This window comes from Trachurus japonicus, chromosome 6 (genome assembly GCF_045865225.1).
Source record: "Trachurus japonicus isolate A0001 chromosome 6, Traja_1.0".
Classification (NCBI taxonomy): domain Eukaryota; kingdom Metazoa; phylum Chordata; class Actinopteri; order Carangiformes; family Carangidae; genus Trachurus; species Trachurus japonicus.
The window spans coordinates 22,406,454-22,426,462 of NC_140912.1; the positions used below are offsets into that span (position 1 = coordinate 22,406,454).

The 20,009-nt window shown below is 43.6% G+C and overlaps 1 protein-coding gene across 1 annotated transcript in view; it reads left to right on the plus strand.

Moving 5' to 3' along the window:
- Positions 1-17,232, plus strand: part of peds1a (plasmanylethanolamine desaturase 1a) — a 42,199-nt gene extending 24,967 nt beyond the window's left edge. Inside the window, exons 4-6 of the mRNA XM_085779860.1 lie at positions 8,720-8,864; positions 13,242-13,454; positions 16,612-17,232. Coding sequence (XP_085635986.1) covers positions 8,720-8,864; positions 13,242-13,454; positions 16,612-16,733 — 480 coding nt within the window. The 3' untranslated portion in view covers positions 16,734-17,232. The remainder of the gene's footprint in view (positions 1-8,719; positions 8,865-13,241; positions 13,455-16,611) is intronic.
- The last annotated feature ends 2,777 nt before the right edge of the window (positions 17,233-20,009 follow it).

Genomic DNA, 20,009 nt, shown 5'->3' on the forward strand with positions numbered 1-20,009 from the left:
ACTTAGAGCCGTATACATTGAAGACGTGTTCAGGAGTCATGGACGTCACAGGAAGGCGAGCAAACAACTTCATCATCGAGTCTCTGGATGGTACGGCACAGCTCTCTCTTCCTACTCTCATCGAGTGCGACATGATTCCCGATGATAGAGCGGAAATCCCAGCTCCAGAAGTTGCTCTTCACTATCCCCACCTGAAGCCAATAGCAGGTAAAATCCAGAAGTCGATCCGCATGCAGAAATCCTCATTCTCCTTGGCAGGGACATTCTCTGTGTGCACAAGGTCAGAGAGCAGCACAATGGACTCCACAATGAACCATACGCTCAACGTCTGGACCTGGGTGGGTCGTTGTTGGAGAGGTATGTCTGGGAGCCGCACATAAGTCATTCCAAACCAGTGTCTACAAAACCAACATCCTACACAATGGACGAGCTTCACTTTTGGGTCCATGCACCAACAACATTCAGGTCAAAGAGAAGTTCAGCTGTCACACACCAAGCTTGGATCTTCAAAGCACCATGTCTAACCAAGTGAGGGAGACTGACGATCTTGGTCATCAAGTATTTCAGAGAACAGAACACGACGACAACCTTGATCTGTCAATTGAAGATAGGATTTTTCTGGAAACACTGGATCGACAAACTTACAAGGATGAAGCAAACACATGGGTTGCCCCCTTACCTTTTCGGACACCACGGAACTGTCTTCCAAACAACCGACTTCAAGCTGTGAAGCGTCTGTCATCTGTAAGGCGCAATCTGGACAGGAAACCACAGATGAAAAAAGATTTCATAAACTTCATGCAAAAAATATTTGATGCAAAGCAAGCAGAGCCAGCCCCACCATTAACAGAAGGCCAGGAATGTTGGTACCTACCCTTATTCGGCGTCTACCATCCACGCAAGCCAGATCAGATAAGAGTAGTGTTCGATTCCAGTGCTAAACATGAAGGACTTTCTCTTAATGACGTGCTCCTCTGTGGCCCTGATCTGAACAACGCTCTTCTTGGAGTTCTGATCCGTTTCCGCAAAGAACCAATCGCAGTCACTGCAGATGTGCAGCAGATGTTTTATTGCTTCACAGTCTGCGAGGAACATCGCGATTTTTTGAGGTTCTTGTGGTATGAAGATAACGACCTGCAGAAACCAGTGAAAGAGTTTCGCATGACGGTCCATGTATTTGGCAACAGTCCGTCGCCAGCTGTTGCTATTTACTGCCTACGACGAGCCGCCTCAGAAGCAACAGAGTCCACTCGAGAAGCAAGAGAGTTTGTCATGCGTAACTTTTACGTGGATGACGGACTTGCATCATTCCCCACTGAAACAGACGCTATCAAGGTTTTGCAGACGTCTCAAGAAATGTTAGCTGAGTCGAACATCAGACTACACAAGATAGCATCCAACAGCAGCAGCGTCATGCAAGCCTTCCCCACAGAAGACTGGGCGAAAGATGTTAAAGATTTCAGTCTTGGAGGAGAATCACCACCTCTACAGAGAAGCTTAGGTCTCGGCTGGAACCTAGTGACAGACAGTTTCACCTTCTGTGTTTCCTCAGAAGAGAAACCTCTGACTAAGAGAGGCATTCTCTCCACAGTTAACAGTATTTTTGATCCCTTAGGGTTTGTGGCACCAGTTACTGTGGGGGGAAGGAACATAATGAGAGAGCTTTCTGTTGAACAGTATGATTGGGATGCTCCACTTCCAACAGCAAAACAAGAACAATGGAAACTCTGGAGGGACTCTATGAAAGAGCTGGAGCAGCTTGATATCCCAAGACCTTATGTTCCTGTTTCATTGGCTACACAGACTCAGCATAGACAACTTTGTGTTTTTTCAGATGCTTCTGACATTGCTATAGCAGCTGTTGCTTACCTGAGAACTGTCTCCATTACAGGTGAATGTCATGTGGGCTTCGTCATGGGAAAATCCAAATTGACGCCGCGCCCGGCACACACAGTCCCTCGTCTGGAACTCTGCGCTGCCGTTTTGGCAGTCGAGGTGGCAGACTTCATTAAAGGTGAAATGGACATTGACATCCACTCAGTGCAATTCTACACAGATAGTAGAATTGTGCTAGGCTACATCAACAACACGTCACGCCGATTCTACGTCTACGTCTCCAACAGAATCACACGAATCAGGAAATCTTCTCATCCACATCAGTGGCATTACATCAACACTGAACAAAACCCTGCTGACCACGGGACTCGGCCAGTGGCTGCTGCTGACCTCATGCGTACCAACTGGTTTTCTGGGCCATTGTTTCTTTCGAGGCCGCAGCAAGAGACCACTGCTCCTGTCGACAACTTTGAGCTGATACATCCAGACCAGGATCAAGAAATCCGTCCTGAGGTTACAGTCATCAGCACAAAGGTGTCATCAGCGTCAAAGAACCTGCTTGGGGCACAGAGGTTTGAAAGATTCTCCTCATGGAAGTCACTGGTGCGGGCTATCTCCAGATTAATCAAGAGGATCAAAAGGGAGGTGAAGGCTCCCGTTAGTGAAGGAAAAAGAGGAGAGGAAAATGTCCAAGCGACAGCTGTGATCATCAGGACAACGCAGCAAGAGGTCTTCTTTAAAGAGATAGAGCATCTTATCAAAGGGGATCCACTCCCAAGACAAAGCCCTCTTGTGAAATTGTCTCCATTTTTAGACCAAGATGGACTATTGAGAGTCGGTGGTCGCACATCCTCGTCAGACGTGAGCTTTGATAATAAACATCCTGTGATCATTCCAAAGACTCACACAGCCACACTGTTGGTGAAACATTATCATGACCAAGTTGCGCACCAGGGACGTCATTTTACAGAGGGAGCCTTGAGATCAGCTGGACTTTGGTTGATTGGAGGAAAGAAACTTGTTTCTACTGTCATACATAAATGTGTCATGTGCAAAAGACTCAGAGGTAAACTGGAGGAACAGAAGATGTCAGAGTTACCAGCAGACAGACTGTCATCATTGCCACCGTTTACGCATGTTGGAGTAGACGTCTTTGGCCCATGGATCGTGACAGCTCGAAGAACAAGAGGAGGCCACGCAGAGAATAAGCGGTGGGCAGCCATGTTTACCTGTTTGAGCACCAGGGCGGTGCATATTGAGGTCCTGGAAACCATGACGACTGCAAGCTTCATTAATGGTCTCAGGCGGTTCACAGCAATCAGGGGACCCATCAAAACACTCCGCTCAGATCGGGGAACAAATTTTATTGGGGCGTGTAAGGAACTCAACCTGGACACAGAGGATCCTGATCTGCAGACACACCTCCATGACAGCAAATGCACATGGGTCTTTAATCCTCCCCACTCCTCCCATATGGGTGGAGTGTGGGAGAGGATGATAGGCATCGCTCGACGCATTCTGGATGCTCTGCTCCTCAAAACAAGCACATCCCACCTGACACATGAGGTGCTTATTACTCTGATGGCAGAAGTCACCGGCATCATGAACTCAAGACCATTGGTTCCAGTGTCATCTGACCCTGACGCACCCGCAATTCTTTCTCCATCCATGTTGTTGACACAAAAGGCAGATACTCTGTCTGCACCTGAAGGTGACTTTGATATCAACGACCTCTCCATTAAGCACTGGAAAAAAGTTCAAAGCCTCGCTGATGCCTTCTGGAAGAGGTGGAAACAAGAATACTTGGCAACGCTCCAACCCAGAAAAAAGTGGCACTCTAACAGACGTGATCTGCAAGTAGGAGACGTTGTTTTACTGAAAGATTCACAGGCCAGAAGAACTGAGTGGCCTACTGGACTCATTGTTAAAACTGTGCCCAGCCAAGATAAAAGAGTACGGAAGGTGGAAGTTAAGGTGGTCAAGCAAGGTACTCCTAAAGTGTATTTGCGACCTATTTCAGAGGTCATCTTACTTTTCCCTAAAGACAGTGTGTAGTGGTATAAAGTATTATACCAGGCGGGGAGTGTTCTGCCCTTTGTGGCATGTAGTTACACGTCTTCCCCAGAGGGTGGCAGTAGGACAATAGAGGTGGAGTGAATGACAATAACATCAGCAGAAGCAGCTAGTCTGCAGCCAAACTTCGGCAGTTCCAGTTGTTTTGAGTTTAAGAGATCATATGCCTGTGAGTATTATTGTCAACACAATCGACATATAGCTTGATATATTGCTGTTTCTGTAATGGATATAAAACGACAGTTATTTTACGTTTTTACCGATATTACGATGCTAACCCGTTAGCCCGTCTATGGCGTTTTCCATTGTAAATTAGCATCAAGCTAACGGTCTATTTTCTTGTTTGTTTACATTATTATACTGACTTTACTGTATAGAGTTAACTTGATTCAAGCTGTGTTAATTGAACACATTATGTACTCAAAGCTACATAGTCTAATGCTTATCTTCTTTCTGTATGTGTCAGTTTACAGTGTTCTTCAAAAGTGTCAATAAACCCTTGAAGAAAAGGAAAACATTGCTTCTTATTGAAGACTATCTGTTAGCTATCTGCCAAACTAGACCACGTCCAGGGAGGGCAGAATATTGATATAGTTTTTACTTGTTAGAATGTAAAAAGGTAATATTTCATGAGCTAATATCTCTACACAGGAGGCTGCAGGTTCGGAGGCTTAGGCATCACAGCTTTTAGGTAAATCCCATCACCTTAACTCAGTCTGACACTAATTGGCTCCAGACACCACATTATTGACGGTGTGTTTATTGTGATGAATTCTAATGGTCGATGTCATTCTCCTTTGATTCAGTGTTGATTTGAACTAAATTGTCAGATTTTTCTCTCAGGCTGCCGCATCACCCTGCGTCATTAGCCTAATTCCTGTACATACACTGACTGTACCATCAATTGACTGTAAACTATGCTTTTTGGAGCCCATTGTTAGTGTTTTTTTTTTTTAGTTTTCTGAAGGTACTGTGTGTTTGATGTTTATTTATGATGTGGAATTTATTGGGGTTCGGGGTAGTTACTGGGACCAAAAGCACAGCGGCAGTCACAAATTTGCATGGTGTGTCGGACACCGTAGGAGACTTCTAATAAAGACTTTAACTGGAAGAGAAGAATGGACCTGTGCGGAGAACAGAGGGATGACAATAGGCTGGTGGAAAATAAAGTGTGTGTGTGTGTGTGGGAGAGAGTGTGTGTGTGTAGGAGACAAAAAAAAAACATACACCTCAGTTGTTTTTGTGTCTGTGTGGCTTTTGAGACTGAGAATAAAGCAGGCCTGTGCTCCCAGTTAAGGTTAGTTTGAATATCAAAGACGAGGACGATGGAGAACACCTGAGGCTAATAGCTGCCGTCATAAAGCCAGATGAAACATTTGAAGCAAGTCCTGCTCTTTGTTATTTGTTTGTTCTGTCATTTACTTGTCTCTGCTGTGTATGTATGTACAATGCATGTACATGTGCACCTCCTCGTCTGTTCTCTGTTCCCTTTTCTTTTGTCAAGACCTCTTCAAAGACTTGGTCGGACTGTAGACCCCATGTGGAAGCGTTAATACAGACACAAGGTTGTATGTTGTATGAACTCCTGCCCTCTATAAACTCCCCATAATAGGATACCTAACAGTAATAAGAGTCCTCTGTTGTTGGATCATAAATAATATTTCCAACAGTGAAGGCCATGGAGCAGTAACAGCTGCCACTGGAAACTGCATTTTCTATCTTATCAAAGTCCAGAGAAGTAAGGCCAGTATGAGCTCCAAGATCTGAGGAACTTATTTTACTGCTAAGGTCACAGATAAGATGCGTTTTCCATTTCCATGCGCAGTTTTGTATGTGTGTGTATAAAAACCTGAAAGTGAAATTATCAACAACAACATGTCAGGTTGGAGAGCAGCCAGGGAGTTTTGTCACATGTTATGGCTCTGTTCCATGTTCCCGCTCTGTATCTACAAACTATCACTGAAGGCAGAAAACAGAGCAGTTCAGTTGGCATTGCACTGCAATGCAAGTCTGATCGAGACAGATAAAATACGCTCTGTGGTGGGAGTCGTGTCACACACACACATTGTTAACATGGCTCGACTTCACCAGACAGTTCAAATGGTGACCAATAAAATCGATATATCAAAACTCTCATTCGAGGTGAGATCCCTCGCTCTCTGTCACCAAAGCTACTGCTGCACACAGTCATTGGACCAAACCCACCGAGGCCATTTAAAGTAGAAAGCAGCACAGGAATCCTGTGATGCATCACTTAGTTTGTCATTTTCTCATGTCCACCCGAAAAAATCATTTAAGATAGTTAATGGAAGCATGCACTTGTCCTCATTTTATTATGACAGCTACTAAAAAATCATCATTAGGAAGGTAAGCTGCATATTTTTTAAAGAGATTTTCTTATATACAAACCACTGGTGGCAAAATTCCCACACATACACAAAAAGCCCATGAGCCACATTAAAAGAAAGAAGATCTAAAAAAGAAAAATCAAAATATTCAGTAAATTAAACTTTATAGATGTTGTGTTTTTTTGTCTCTCATCAAACATCCTTTTGTTGCAAGATGATGATCCCATTCAGCTCACTGCTTACAGTATGTTCTTCATTAGAAATTTTATAACAACAATTTGCTTTGATTTGAATCCATAAAAGCCTTTTCTCTATGCAGCACTAAAACTGTAGCACTATCTTTAAAAGTGCATTACATTTTCCCAGAAGTGTTTAGAACTATTCCTCAGCGAGACTTTGGGCCGTGCTGTTTTTTTTTGTCGTCATCGTGTCGTTGAGCTTTAATTGACTCAACAAGGATTTAGCAGTCCTCTAATGACACCACTTTGAGGACCAAGTCACGCTCATTAGTTCCCAATGATGCTCGATTCACATTGAAATTTGCCAGATGTGCTTACAGTTTAGGGATATATGTTTGAACATCCTTCCTCCGTATCTGTTTTTCCTCTGCAGTAGTCTTTTAAAAGCATTGCTATGTCTCTCCTTGTGTCAGTTCCCCTCTTTCTTTACGTGTTACATCTTTATCAGATGAGTCTACTTCAAGGCAACTCTCTAATGAGGCTGATTAGCTGATTGGCGCATTGAAGAAGAGTTAATTGAATGACTGAAATGAGTTTCTTCTTAGTTGAAGGCAAAATGGGGAACAGAAAAGTCAGAATACAGCTAGAAGATTTGAGCAAAAAGTGGGAAATGGAGAAAAAGACACCAACAAAAAGTGAGATGAAAATACACTAAAAAGGTCGGGAGGACATAAACGAAAAGAAGGGGGTGGAAGGGCGTGTCTGTCCAGCCAGTGGGACAGCGCCGGTTGCTGGGGCGATGGGCGATGTGAGCTGGTGATTAACGGATGTCGTGCGAGGCGGGCCGTTAAACGGTGTGGGATTAGAGGACACGCAGCGACCGGTGGCCCGCCATTAACTGGGAGCACTGATGCCGCCCCGCTCAGCACGACCTCCACAGCTTAGCCGGCCTTTCATCTGGCTGAGGGCTGCGGTGAGAGGAGGGGGGTGATGGGAGAGGAGAGGAGAGGTGGGGGTGGGGGGAGAGAGAGGCAGATGAGGGAACATAATAGTGAAGATGTCAACAGATAGTTTCTGTGTTTGCAGTGGCACCTACCAACGATGCCTACAGATAGGTGTGTGTGTATGTGCATATGTGTGTGAGAGATTGGTTGGAACAGCTAACACGACAATAATGAGTTTTCATGCTGATGTGTCCATGGCTGCATGCACACACACACACACACACACACATACACTGTGGCAATGAAGATGCAAGCCGTCCTTGTTTTGCTTTATCCGCAGAGGGAAATAAATTACCTTTATCCTGTTTGTGCATGTGTGTCTCTTTCTGTCCTCTTTTGTGCTTGTGAGATTCAGATTCAGTCTTTCATTTGAGACCCCCATGCCCTCACAGACAGGTGTCTGCTTCTGCGCGGTGCAAGTGGGGTTTGCGACTGTGTGTGTTTGAAGCTTGCAATTTTTGAGTTTGTGTCAGGCGTCCATGGGTCATTTATGTGTATGAGTGTGTTTGTGCGAGTCGACTGCTGTTCCGGGGTTTATTAGGATGCTGGATATGAGCTTTGGGGTTGCGCAGGATGCTGGACACTGCTGAGACGCAGTGTGTGCGTGCGTGTGTGTGTGTGTGTGTGTGCGTGTGTGCATGCACATCTGATCTGCAATTGCATGCTGTCTGTTTTCTATTCTGATTTAAAGTGCATGTAAATTAAGTTAAAAAAAACAAAACCTAGCAGCGTTTGTCAAGCCTCTGTTTTTGTGCTTATTGTTTATCACACTGTTTCCGTCTAGCAGAAAGTGAGTGTGTGTAATTTCAACTCGGAGAAAACCTGCTTATCCAATATATTGTCATTTTCTTCCTTTTATCGTGCTGAATTTAATAGGATCTTTATAAAGTTGGTATTTGGTTATCATTCAAGTCTGAGGTATAAAATGATTTCAAAATAAAACTGTCTTCTGTGGCTATTGCAGAAATGATTCAATGATTTTTCAGTAACATCACACTGTATGCTTCTGTCAGGAGACTGCTGCACTTCCAAGAAACACTGTGATTATATATACGTATCTGGATGAACATAAAACATATTCTTGTATTGAAATGTCTTTTATTGGAAACAAGAGTATTAGTTAGTGTTTCACTGCAGTGCATTTATGTGTTTCTCCGCCATGGAACAAAAAACAAAAAAACTCAGTTGACCTGCATCAAGGAAAAATGTTTAGGTAATTGTATTGTTTTGAGATTTGCAGCCCATAATGTCTCTCTCCTCTGACTGGTTGTCGTTGCAGGCATTCATCCGACCGTTCAGGGAGCACCACATCGATCCCACCGCCATCACTCGCCACGACTTCATCGAAACCAATGGCGACAACTGCATGATCCCCATCCTACCCCTTGCTCACATGGCCTGCAAGTTCCTCACTTACACACCAGGTAGCACACACACACACACACACACACACACACACATGCAAACATAATTGCATTTTCCCACTTGGTGATAAAGCACAGAAAGCCATGAACATTACCAGTTTGTTTACAGTCAAAGTCCCAATGGAGTAAATGGTGACAATCACTTCCTTTAGCAAGAAGCCAAAGTATCCCGGTGAGAGAAGTGTGTCCACTTATCAGGGGAAAGCACTTTTGCAGGTAATCATGTGCAGTGACCTCATGAGTGTGGGGCAGAGGGGGAGGGACCAGAGGAGGAGGATCAGCAGGAGAAGCAGAGCAGCCTGTTATTGAGGAGGTGACACCTCCACCCGTCATGTCTGCACTTCAGCTTCAGTCAAAAGGTCAGTGATGGGTGTAGAGGAGAGGAGCTGACACCAGTTAGCTGGGTTAAAGGCAGCGTTAGCCACGGTGTCGTGGGGTTAAGCTGTTCACAGCCTCTCTGAGGGAGTGTCTATGATGTGATAGTGATTGTAACCCAAGTTAGCTCGGTATTATGAGGCAAAGAATGAAGATGCAAGCAGCTTACAGTATATTTTTACTCTTTAACATGAAATATGCCTGAGTCAGTTACAAAGTTACACCTATATGTCGGCTAGTCCGGGGTTGGAGTGTTGTCGGTCTTTAGAAATGAGGGACCCTTTTTTTTTGCCTTTTTGCCTTTATTGGACACATAGTGAGATAGACAGGAAAGGGGGAGGCAGAGAGAGGGGGAATGACATGCAGGAAAGGTCTGCCCGACGCGGGATTCGAACCAGGGACGCCTGCGTTGAGGACTGTAGCCTCTACATGGGGCGGCCGCTTTAACCACTGCGCCACGCACCGCCCCAACCTTAGTGGTTTTTAAGTGTTGACTGGCAAACATACTGGCAAACTCAATATTGGTATCAGTTATCATTATGGTTATAATACAAATATGTCTTAAGGTTTCCTTTTTAACATATAAGCAACATTTTGCAATATGTGTAGATATATAACTATATCTGTTACTTTCCAGTTCATATACTGTACCTGTGCAGATCAAGTATGCAACTAAAACAAGGGCCTTTCCATTGCATTACATGTATCAAGGTCAAGGTCATAGAAACAAGGATTAAAAGCCAAACTCTCCCTCTAAACTCATTCAGCGATGATAAAGATAAAAAATGATAAAGTTGTAATGATACAGACTGAGAATTCTGATACAAATGGAAAGGATTTAACAAAACTATGGAAACGGAGAAAAAAGAAGTGAAAGGGAAACACGCAAAGGTCGGCTGCTTGCCCACAGGAGGGAACGTGGAATAACGGGTGAGAGGGAAGGAAAGATTAGAGGGGAGATGGCAGTGGCGAGGCCCACTTGTAGGTGACATCCACACCTGTCATGTCACACGCCGCAGTGAGTCAGGAGGTCACGAGACAGAGACAGGGAGAGGTGCAGTGACATCTACACCTGTCATGTCTGCGCCTTAAGAGGTCACCGCTAAGAGTTTGAGACAGAGGGTGAGAGTGCACGGAGGAGAGAGGCAGCGAGACAGGCTGGGGGGTGGGGGTGGCAGAGGGTCATGTAGCGGTAAGATGACATCTAAACCTGTCATGTCAGGCCCCTCGCGGTGTCGAGCGGTCACCAGACAAAGACAGAGACAGAAGTAGATAGGGGGAAAGGCCGAAAGCAGTGAGGTGACATCTCCAACTGTCATGTCTGCACTTGAACCGGGGTCAAGAGATCGCTGTTTTAACCAAAGAGAGGGAACGAGGGGTGGAGGAAGACAGAGAGAGGACAGCTGTAAGTCACACTGACAGAAAGACTCCAATGAATTACAAGAGGGAGCGGTGAGGGAGGGAGGCCGCGGACCTCGGTGTGGCGGAGAGGAGACTGACGGAAACCAAACTCCTACGTTTATTTTATGAAGCAGGTGTGGGCGGAACAGCTCCATGAACATCCATCAGCAGCGATGCAGACTTCTTACCCTGCATATGATTATTTCCAGAAAACGCTGTGCACAGCTGCTCCTGTGTGTGTGTGTGTGTGTGTGTGTGTGTGAGTCCTGACGAGTTTGTCACCTGTCAGCTCAAATCAACACTGACACAACACACGATCCCCAGATACCAATGACATCCTCAACAACTATTTCCATGGTTGCGGGCCTAGCAGTAAGTCTAGGACACCTCATTAACACTTGAACTCAGTGGACAGACACAGATTATTCAACATTTTTAGCCACACTAGCAGCGTAGCTGGAGGATACCTGTGGACTGGAAAGTTTATGGCCAATAAAAGCAAAACCAATGACGTTCCATCGATCTCAGCTGCACATACTGGCAGACGAATGAGCATGCTTATTTTTCTCTCTCTCTCTTTCGCTTCTTTCTGCCCCCTTTCATTCAGAAGTTGCATTATTGTTGTTGTTTTTTTAGTTGTTTTGTTTTAATTTTTCGATGACTGAAACAAATAAACTAAACTAAACTCTATTCTGAGAGTAAATGTTTATTTATCTGCTGTCTGTGTTCTATTGTGATTGATTTTACTTTACTGTGCTGCCATGAGAAAGCTGCTGAACAGTTGTTCACTGTTTTTAACGATGACAGTAAAGGTCTATTCTACTCCATTACACGCTAGCGTTGTAATTTTCGCGTTAGCATGTGTGATGTTAGCATTTGGCTGTGTCAGTCTCAGCTCAAGATGGACTGTCTCTACTGCTGCTGTCACTCCACCTCCTGTGTGCACACAATGTTAATCATATTGAAAAATTTCACATGCACATCACCGTGTGTGTGCATTTTCTGATGGTTCATATATATACTTTTACCCCAATAACATGCTCAAGTAACAGATTGAATAAATGCACTATGCTCTTGGTTTTTAAAGCAGAGCTACGTAAATCGGTCCCTTTTTTGCAGTTTTGGTCGCTTTTTTTTCTCTACGGAGCTTACGCTACTATTTCGGAGTGCAGAGAGCCTCCACAAGTCATTTAACCATCACAATTACTCTGAACCTGTTTAATTAAGATGCATTGTTCTTGCACAGTTCCTACTTTATCATCTCATCCTACAGTATGTTTTATGTAAAATCCTAATTTGCAATGTATAATGTCAGGCGAGAAATGCAGTACTCAAGCAGCAAGGTGTTTCTTCTGCTGTTAATTATATGCAGATTTTTCACACAAAAAGAAGGAAAGGTATGGTGTTTTTGAAACCTGTGGATATGCAAATGGAAGTTTTTTAACAAATTATTTTAGGATATAAGAAATTAGAAAACCTATGTTATAACAGGGTGTTTCAAACTAAGACTCCAGGTTGACAGTGTAATATGATGATGATCTGAAGTGTTTTACACATTATGTAAAAAAAAACTTGTCAATTAGAATTATTATTATTCCCTGTAGGGAAAAAAGCAGCCCTCACAATGGACCCTGAGCAACATTTACACTGAAAGAAAAAAATACTTTCATTTATTGACCCCCTTATTTTGTGAAGTCAATGTTTCCTGTTTGTAAAGGAAAAACATCACTGCTCTCCAAATTCAGTTTGAGTGTGACGTCTCCACTGAGTCAGTAAACTGCTGTCCCCTATTCCCCAGCCTTCACCTTCCTCTACCTTCACAAACACACAGCACAGCACAGGATGCCTCTGCAGGACTGACGTGCAGCTCTTTCTGAGGATGAGAAATGAATAGCAGAAGTCGTTTAGATATTTAAAAGGTGAGGGGGGGGTGATGATTCGTTGTAACATTTTAAGATCAGTTTAAGATCAGTGGGGATTTTACATGCTCAATAAAGAACAGACAGAATTTGGAGAGAGCGATTTTCTTGTGTGATGGCACGCCGGAGTAGAGGGCTGAAGTGTCTCACCCCTGACTGACTTGACTTTAGTTTTGTTTCTGATGCCTGTGGTGCTACAGTGATGCACCGTGATGAAAACAGTCTGGAATAATGTGTTCACTTGAAGTCGGATGATTGATCTGCTCTTGGAAACTCTGAATTTATTAGACTGTAGTTTTTTTTGGAAGACATCATCACGGCTTCCTGTCTTTCTGCTGTTATGTTAAAGTATGTTATGTATCAGGTTGTTTTACATTCTCTCCTCATCATCCTACTTATGTGTCTTTGTCATCTCCCCCTCTCTCCCCTGCTGCCACTCTCCCATCTCTCCCCATCCTCCCTCTCCCTCTCCTCCCCCCCTGTTCTTCATCCTCCCCCTCGGTCTCTACATCTCTCCAAGGCTCCTGCCAGCATCCTCTCTGTGGGAGTGCTATGCCTTCTTGCTGGCCCTCTTCATTACACTAAACAGTTTGATCAATTATTCTATTAACTTTACTCTCTCTCTCTCTTTCCTCGTCTCTCTCCACATAAACGTCTCGTCTGTTTCCTGTCACTTTTTCAGAGGCCTTGGCGCCGTCCTATCCTTGGGACTGCTACGTCTTCGCCCTGGCCGTTTTTGTGACGTTGACCAATCAGATCCATAAGTGGAGTCACTCCTACTTTGGCCTCCCGCGCTGGGTCATGCTGCTCCAGGACTGGCATCTGGTGTTGCCACGGAAACACCACCGCATCCACCACGTCTCTCCACATGAAACGTACTACTGCATCACTACAGGTGAGAACCGGTTGCAAATTAGTGAATATTCAAATCAACAAATGTCATAACATCTGACATAAATTAAATATGATAAATAAGGACAGGGATGGAAAACAGATTGTTGGCTGGATAGATGGACATGATCTACATTTACACTCTCACTCCCATGTGTCACAGTTGACACTGTATAGTCACTGTGGTGGTTTGGGCCGTGGCCATGACCAACATGCTGGACCCAAACACATTTATTCTGCTTTCCTCTGACCAAAGAATGTCCTGCCAATAGTCATAATCATCAGGCTTGTCTTCATGTTCTTTGGCAGAGCTTCTTTTTTCAGTTTTTGTGAGCAATGGGTTTCTCCTTAAATGTTACCTCCATGCAACGTCCACGGATAAAAGAAGTCTGAACAGAAGCATTTTCCTGTCTGTGGTAACAAGCTGCTGCAACAGTGTTTGGACCTACACATTATCTACATGAAGTCTCACAATCTGGTTTCTTGTTCTTGGATTTTTCTCACCACAATGTTGCATTAGACACATCCCAAAACAGAGCAGCACAAGCTGTGCTGGTATTTCCGAACCTCATTCATGCAGTGAACCTTCACTGGAAATGTACTTACTCATGTTGCATTGTGGTTTTACTTTGGGGCCAGTTTGTTTTAGAGTCTTGTTTTAGTCTGTCTATCCTGTTTATCTTTTATGGTACACAAGATGAAATACACTCTTAGTTTTGCAGTGCAATACAATGAACACAGTGAGTTTCCTGGAAATTAAAAGGGCCAGTCCACATTTTTTAAAGTTTTTGCAAACACTATGTACTTTGCAGCAACAGTTTTTTGTCTAGCTATAATGTTTTGCCAACCCATCAAAGCACAGTGCTACAGCATAATCAACACTCAGCTAGTTACATGAGTCCTGATCAAGACTTTTTTTCTAACTCATGTTGCTTCCCTAACCCACCACAAAAGAAGTAGGAAGTGTTAAAGTAAGTAATCTTAAAGCAAAAATATTCACCAAAATGAATTTAACACCATACTTTGTTCATTTCGCATCAGTCACACATCGAAGTGACGTCTGACTGTTGACTCCTGCCAGATGTTTATTTGTGTTTATGTGGTGGGCAGCCATTTTAGATCGCCATAATTGGAGCTGATGACTCCAGAGTGATTTCATTTGCCGTTCTCGACAGATTAAAATAAAATGGCGGCCATGTCTGTCTGTCTGTTGACTTCTTATGAATAACTAAAAGAAAATGTTCTGTTTGCGCGTGTGTGTCTTCAGAGACTGGAGGCCTCCGTAATAGATCCACATTCAGTATTCTGTGTGCATCTGGGTGAGAGGGAGGGAGGGAGGGAGGGAGGGAGAGAGGGAGAGAGGGAGAGAGAGGAAAGAGGGAGGATACACAAGGGGGCTTCAGCTTGTACGTCACCCTGCGCCCCTGCGGACGACAGATGTGTGGGTGAGCAAGTTAAGGGGGGGGGAGTGGGGAGGGTGGCACAGGGAAAGAGTGTGTTTGTACGCGTGCACACTCATCCTCTTACATCTGCATACTCGAGCATCTGTGCGTGTACTAGTCTTTTTGACCTCCTCTTCAGTTTCTAACCTGTGTGTGTGTATGTGTGTGTGTGTGTGGTGGGAGGTGGGTTGTTGGCGGTCGGGAGGCCCACAGGGGACAGCGACGGCCCCCTGCTCCCCCAGCCTGGCTGCCTAGGCCGGGCTTGGATTCCACTGGGGCTCGCCTAGCTGCCTTTGTGTTCGCCACCGGCTGACAATCCCCATGTATATTTAATGCTAACCTGCTGTCTGTTCTAACAAATAGGACTTCACAGGCAGAGGGGGGATGGAGGACCGAGTGGGGAGGAAGCGAGGGGAGAGAGCGGGAGGGTAGAAAACAGGGATTTGGAAGAATAAAAAAAAAAAGAGTATGTGGCAAAAGAAGGAGAAATGGAGCGAGAGAGGAGAGGAAGAAGGAGAGATGGAAGGAAAGAGGGGAAATCAAACAAAACCTCTGGCTCCTTCATGTCTTCCAGCAGAGAGAGGGTCACAGGAGGGACACACACACACACACACACTAACACACGCTCACATCCCTGCAGCTATAGCATGCTCCCTATGCAAACACATCATGGGTGGTGGGGTGTGAGCATCAGACAAGGGTAGGGCTAAGTACACACAGCCCATGTGAATGTCTCTATTTACTTCTCGTCCGTGTGTGTGTGCACGCGTGTGTGAGAGAGAGATGTATAGTTATGTATTTGATTTCTTTTTTTATATGTGCATTTGTGTGTTTGTTGTTGTTAACTCACAAAAGTAAAACTGCATATGCAAAATGCTTTACTGTACATACAAAAGCATCAGTTCTGTGCGTGTGTGTGTGTGTGTGTGTGTGTGTGTGTGTGTGTGTGTGTGTGTGTGTGTTGGGGGGTAATAATAGTAAAATGGCTTTTCATCTCAAATGTCAGGGGAGTGCTCAGCTGCACCTAAAGCAGTGATGTCGCTACATGTGTGTGTCATGCTCAGCAAAGACATGACGGTGTGTCCACACAGTGCTGTAGAGTCATGCATGCATTAATGTGTACATTATGTACATGCTCATGTGTTCATTGGCCTGCAGCCATTTCATATTCTATAGTCATTAAAATCCTGTAAACTGCACAAGAGAAAGCATGTCTGTGTGGGATCACGTGTGTGTGTGTGTGTGTGTGTGTGTTTGTTTGCTATCAGGGGCTGAGTGAGACAGGAGGTCAGAGGTGAAAGAGGAGATACAGGTACAAGTAGGAAGTGGTAGTGGAGATATTTGAAACTAAACAAGAAAGAAGTTATCAAGAGCAGTGGAGTGTCTGGAGGGAAAAGGCAGCAGTGATGGATGAAGGATGGTGAGAAGCAGGTCAGTACGAGCCAGTGTTCACAGGTACAGTTTGAGCAGTGGGCGGGGTCAGAGACAAAACAAATATCTAAATACGGCAGGGGTCTTGAGACTGTGGTGTGATGTGTCTTATAGTAAATGTTTAAATCCTACATGAAAGTTGAAAAATAAACATAAATAATATGTTTGCTGATGGCTTTATGTGATTACAGTTCCATCATTTCTCATCTGTGTTTTTGCATCCCCCTTCTTTCCACCTTCCTGACTTCCTCCTTTTCTTTTGTTTCTTTGTGTTTTCCTACATCCCAGGTTGGTGCAACTACCCGCTGGACCAGCTGGGCTTCTGGAGACGGATGGAGCGGTTGATCGAATGCGTGACGGGGCAGAAACCTCGGTCAGACGACCTGGCGTGGGCCAAGAAGACCGACTGATAAACACATAAAATACACAGATGGATGGATGGATGGAGGGATGGATGGATGGATGAATGGATGGATGGGCTTTCAGATGCATAAACACTGAAACAGCGAATGATGCAGAGAAGCACACACACACACACACACACATGAGCACACTCACTTAGGATTTACTCGTGTCTCTTTGCTTCTTGCTTTTTTGCTAAAGAGCAAACATTGAAAGGAACCATCTTTGCAAAAACAGAAACACAATTCAAAGGTGGTTGGATCGATTTCTGTTCGTGCTGGTTGTCAGCAGCTTGACAGGCTTTGTCAACGTAGGAGGTGAAACCATCACTAGATGAGGAGGACACTGCTGTATCAGCTCGTAGGCCTGTTTAACCAATGAGGTGTGGCTGTGTGTAGGTGTAGGAGGTTTCTGGAGGTTGGGCTCTCCAGAAGTGACACCACACACACACATGCACACACACACTTTCACACCTGCGCACAATCACAAACAAAAAGTTTAGAAGTCAAATGTTCAGTCACGTCACTTTCTTTCTTTCTTTCTTTCTTTCTTTCTTTCTTTCTTTCTTTCTTTCTTTCTTTCTTTCTTTCTTTCTTTCTTTCTTTCTTTCTTTCTTTCTTTCTTTCTTTCTTCTCGTCTCTTTCTTTTTTAAATGTAAAGGTTAAAGTTTTTTTTATTTTTTCTTGAGACATTGTCTTTAAACTCTCTGGCTGCTTTTAACACACAAGAAGGTGAAAATCTGATGATTGTGTGATTTAGATGAACAGAAATCAAGAAGTCAGACCTGCCACACAGAGTTATAACTCTTTTATTATATTTGTGCCTGTGCTTGAGCGAACATGACCTCACAGAGAGAGCCGGGCACCATGAGACTGGTGAGCACACACGTGTAAAATACATACTGTAGCTTCCATAAGAAATCTCCTCGCACTGTTAGAAACACTCCAGTTTCAGTTTGCAGATGCAAATGTATAGACTGCATATTGTAGTACAACAACTTTAAACCATGTGATTCAGTTTAACTGTACTCTCTTCATCCCTACACAAGCTTTTGACAAACTGTAGAACTTTTCTTATGCAGAAACTCGTCATTGATCATGTTTGTGTCCAGAGGAGCGATGGAGCAGCCCAGTGTTTCGTTACTCAAAAGACACAGAACGCAGCATGTATGAACATAAAAGCTTCTATTAGGGCATCGAGAATTAAATGGAAATTTAATTAAAAGCTGTATTTCATTCGAATCCAGATTAGTTTAGAATTTTTAGTGTTAAGGTAATTGTAGTGAAGAAGCATTTCATATTTTTGCACTAGTAAGAGGGCGGCCATATTTATTTGGTGGTTTCTATGGATATATAATTTTCAGTAAAAAAGGTGTCCAGACTGAGAAGTGACCGAACTGAACTTCTTCTGGATGGACACATGTAGGTAGGACCGCACCACCCCTCAATGTTGACCTTCTGACCCATGAGTGCTCTGTACTCATGTGTTGGACCTCACACATCTTTCAGCCTAGAACTACATTTTGATCTCAACCACAAAGTTTTGTGATGTTGCACAGTTGTGACACCATCGCACTTACATAACCTGTCCACAAACAGATGTGCAGACACCTGCTGAAGTAGCTAAAACCATTTCTGTGTAGTTCCTGCTGCACTAGGTAGACTCACAAGGTGCAAAACAACCTTAGCTGAATTCTTAAAGAATACTTTAACATTTTGGGAAACATACTGATTACCAGCTTTTTTGACAAGAGTTGGATAAGAAGATCAATATCAGTCTGCTGACAAAAGAATATGAAGCTAAATACTGCAGCAGCAGTTAGATCAGCATTAAGACGGTAAATGCAGGGAAAACAGTCAGCATGGAGCTCTCTAGAGACAAAACAGTCCACCCACCAGCAAACCCCCCCCCCCCCCACAATAATTCCAACTACTAACTTACTCAAATTGCAGATGTTGTTCTGTTTGTAGCAAGCCAGGCTAGCTGTTTTACCTGTTTCCAGTCTGATTGTTAAGCTAACTCAGCTAATGGAAGGAAAGGTAATTAAAATAGAGACGGAAATAAGAGTAAGGGTAAGGCTAAGGGTTAGGGTTAGCTTGTCAATCCCCCCACAAAGACCACAAAGTGAGTCCTATGTGTCGTTAACGTTAACTTTCCACTTGCACACTGGTCAGCTCAGGGCAGGGACATTTCAGCTGGTCCTAGTTACACTCTGTATCATTAATACAGTACATAAAGCACCACCCAATCATGTCATTTACTAATTACGAAAGCTTGAAAATATTTTTGTTACATTCCAATGTTGTTCTACAGAAAACAACAGTTGCAGTCATTTCAAGTCATGTTAGAAATACCGATTCATTGTCGTGTTGACATCCCCCATCCTCTCACAGAAAAGAAAGAGAAACCTTGGAAACTGTCTTGCAAGATGCTGAACAGTGCCGCTGTCTAACCCACTGTGCTGCGTATGTGACGGCAACTGTAAATATTAAACACTGGGCGATATGAAATGTGTCACACACCTCTAAACTTAAATCAGAGGCATTAAAGAAATGCATGGCAACATGAAAGACAAAGAGCTTCATCAGAATGAATTACTTTTAAGCAAAAACTGGTCACCAAGTTGCTTATAGAATGCAAAAAAAAAAGTCTTTAGTATCTCTGATTTTTGTTTACATTTCCCTCTGCGACACATGCACTTTAGTTGGCTGTTACTAACTCTGTACTGGAGAGTCTAGCTGCTTGACTTGTTTTATTTCGAGGCTAGAAATCTCTTCAGTGGTAGAAGGTCAATAATAACAGCACTTTATTGTTTTACTGATTTAACGTCTGAAAAAATGTGTCCTGCAAGCACCTGTTAACTCATGATCACATACAAATTGCATGCACACACATGCACACACGCACACACACACATACTCACACACAAGTGCATATTAGGCATAGACACGATAAATCTCTTGAATGCAGTCATACACAAACAAACACACAGACCCACACGCTGTCTCTCACATTGTGTTTTTTTTTTTTCTTTCTCTGGCTTCATAATTTTCTATTTTTTTATGAACGGATCAAGCCTTGTATAGTTAAATTCTGACGTTCCATTTTGCAGCTCAACGCTCGCTGCTCGTCTGCCTTAATGTTTTTATCTGCTCTTTGATTTAAATAAAGGTTTATTATCTCCAAAGGGTCACTTTCTCTGTGGTTATCTGTAATGTGACATGACATGCATTTGTAGTTTTGATATGGTGAGCAAAAGAGTAAACTTCAATGCAACACTACTG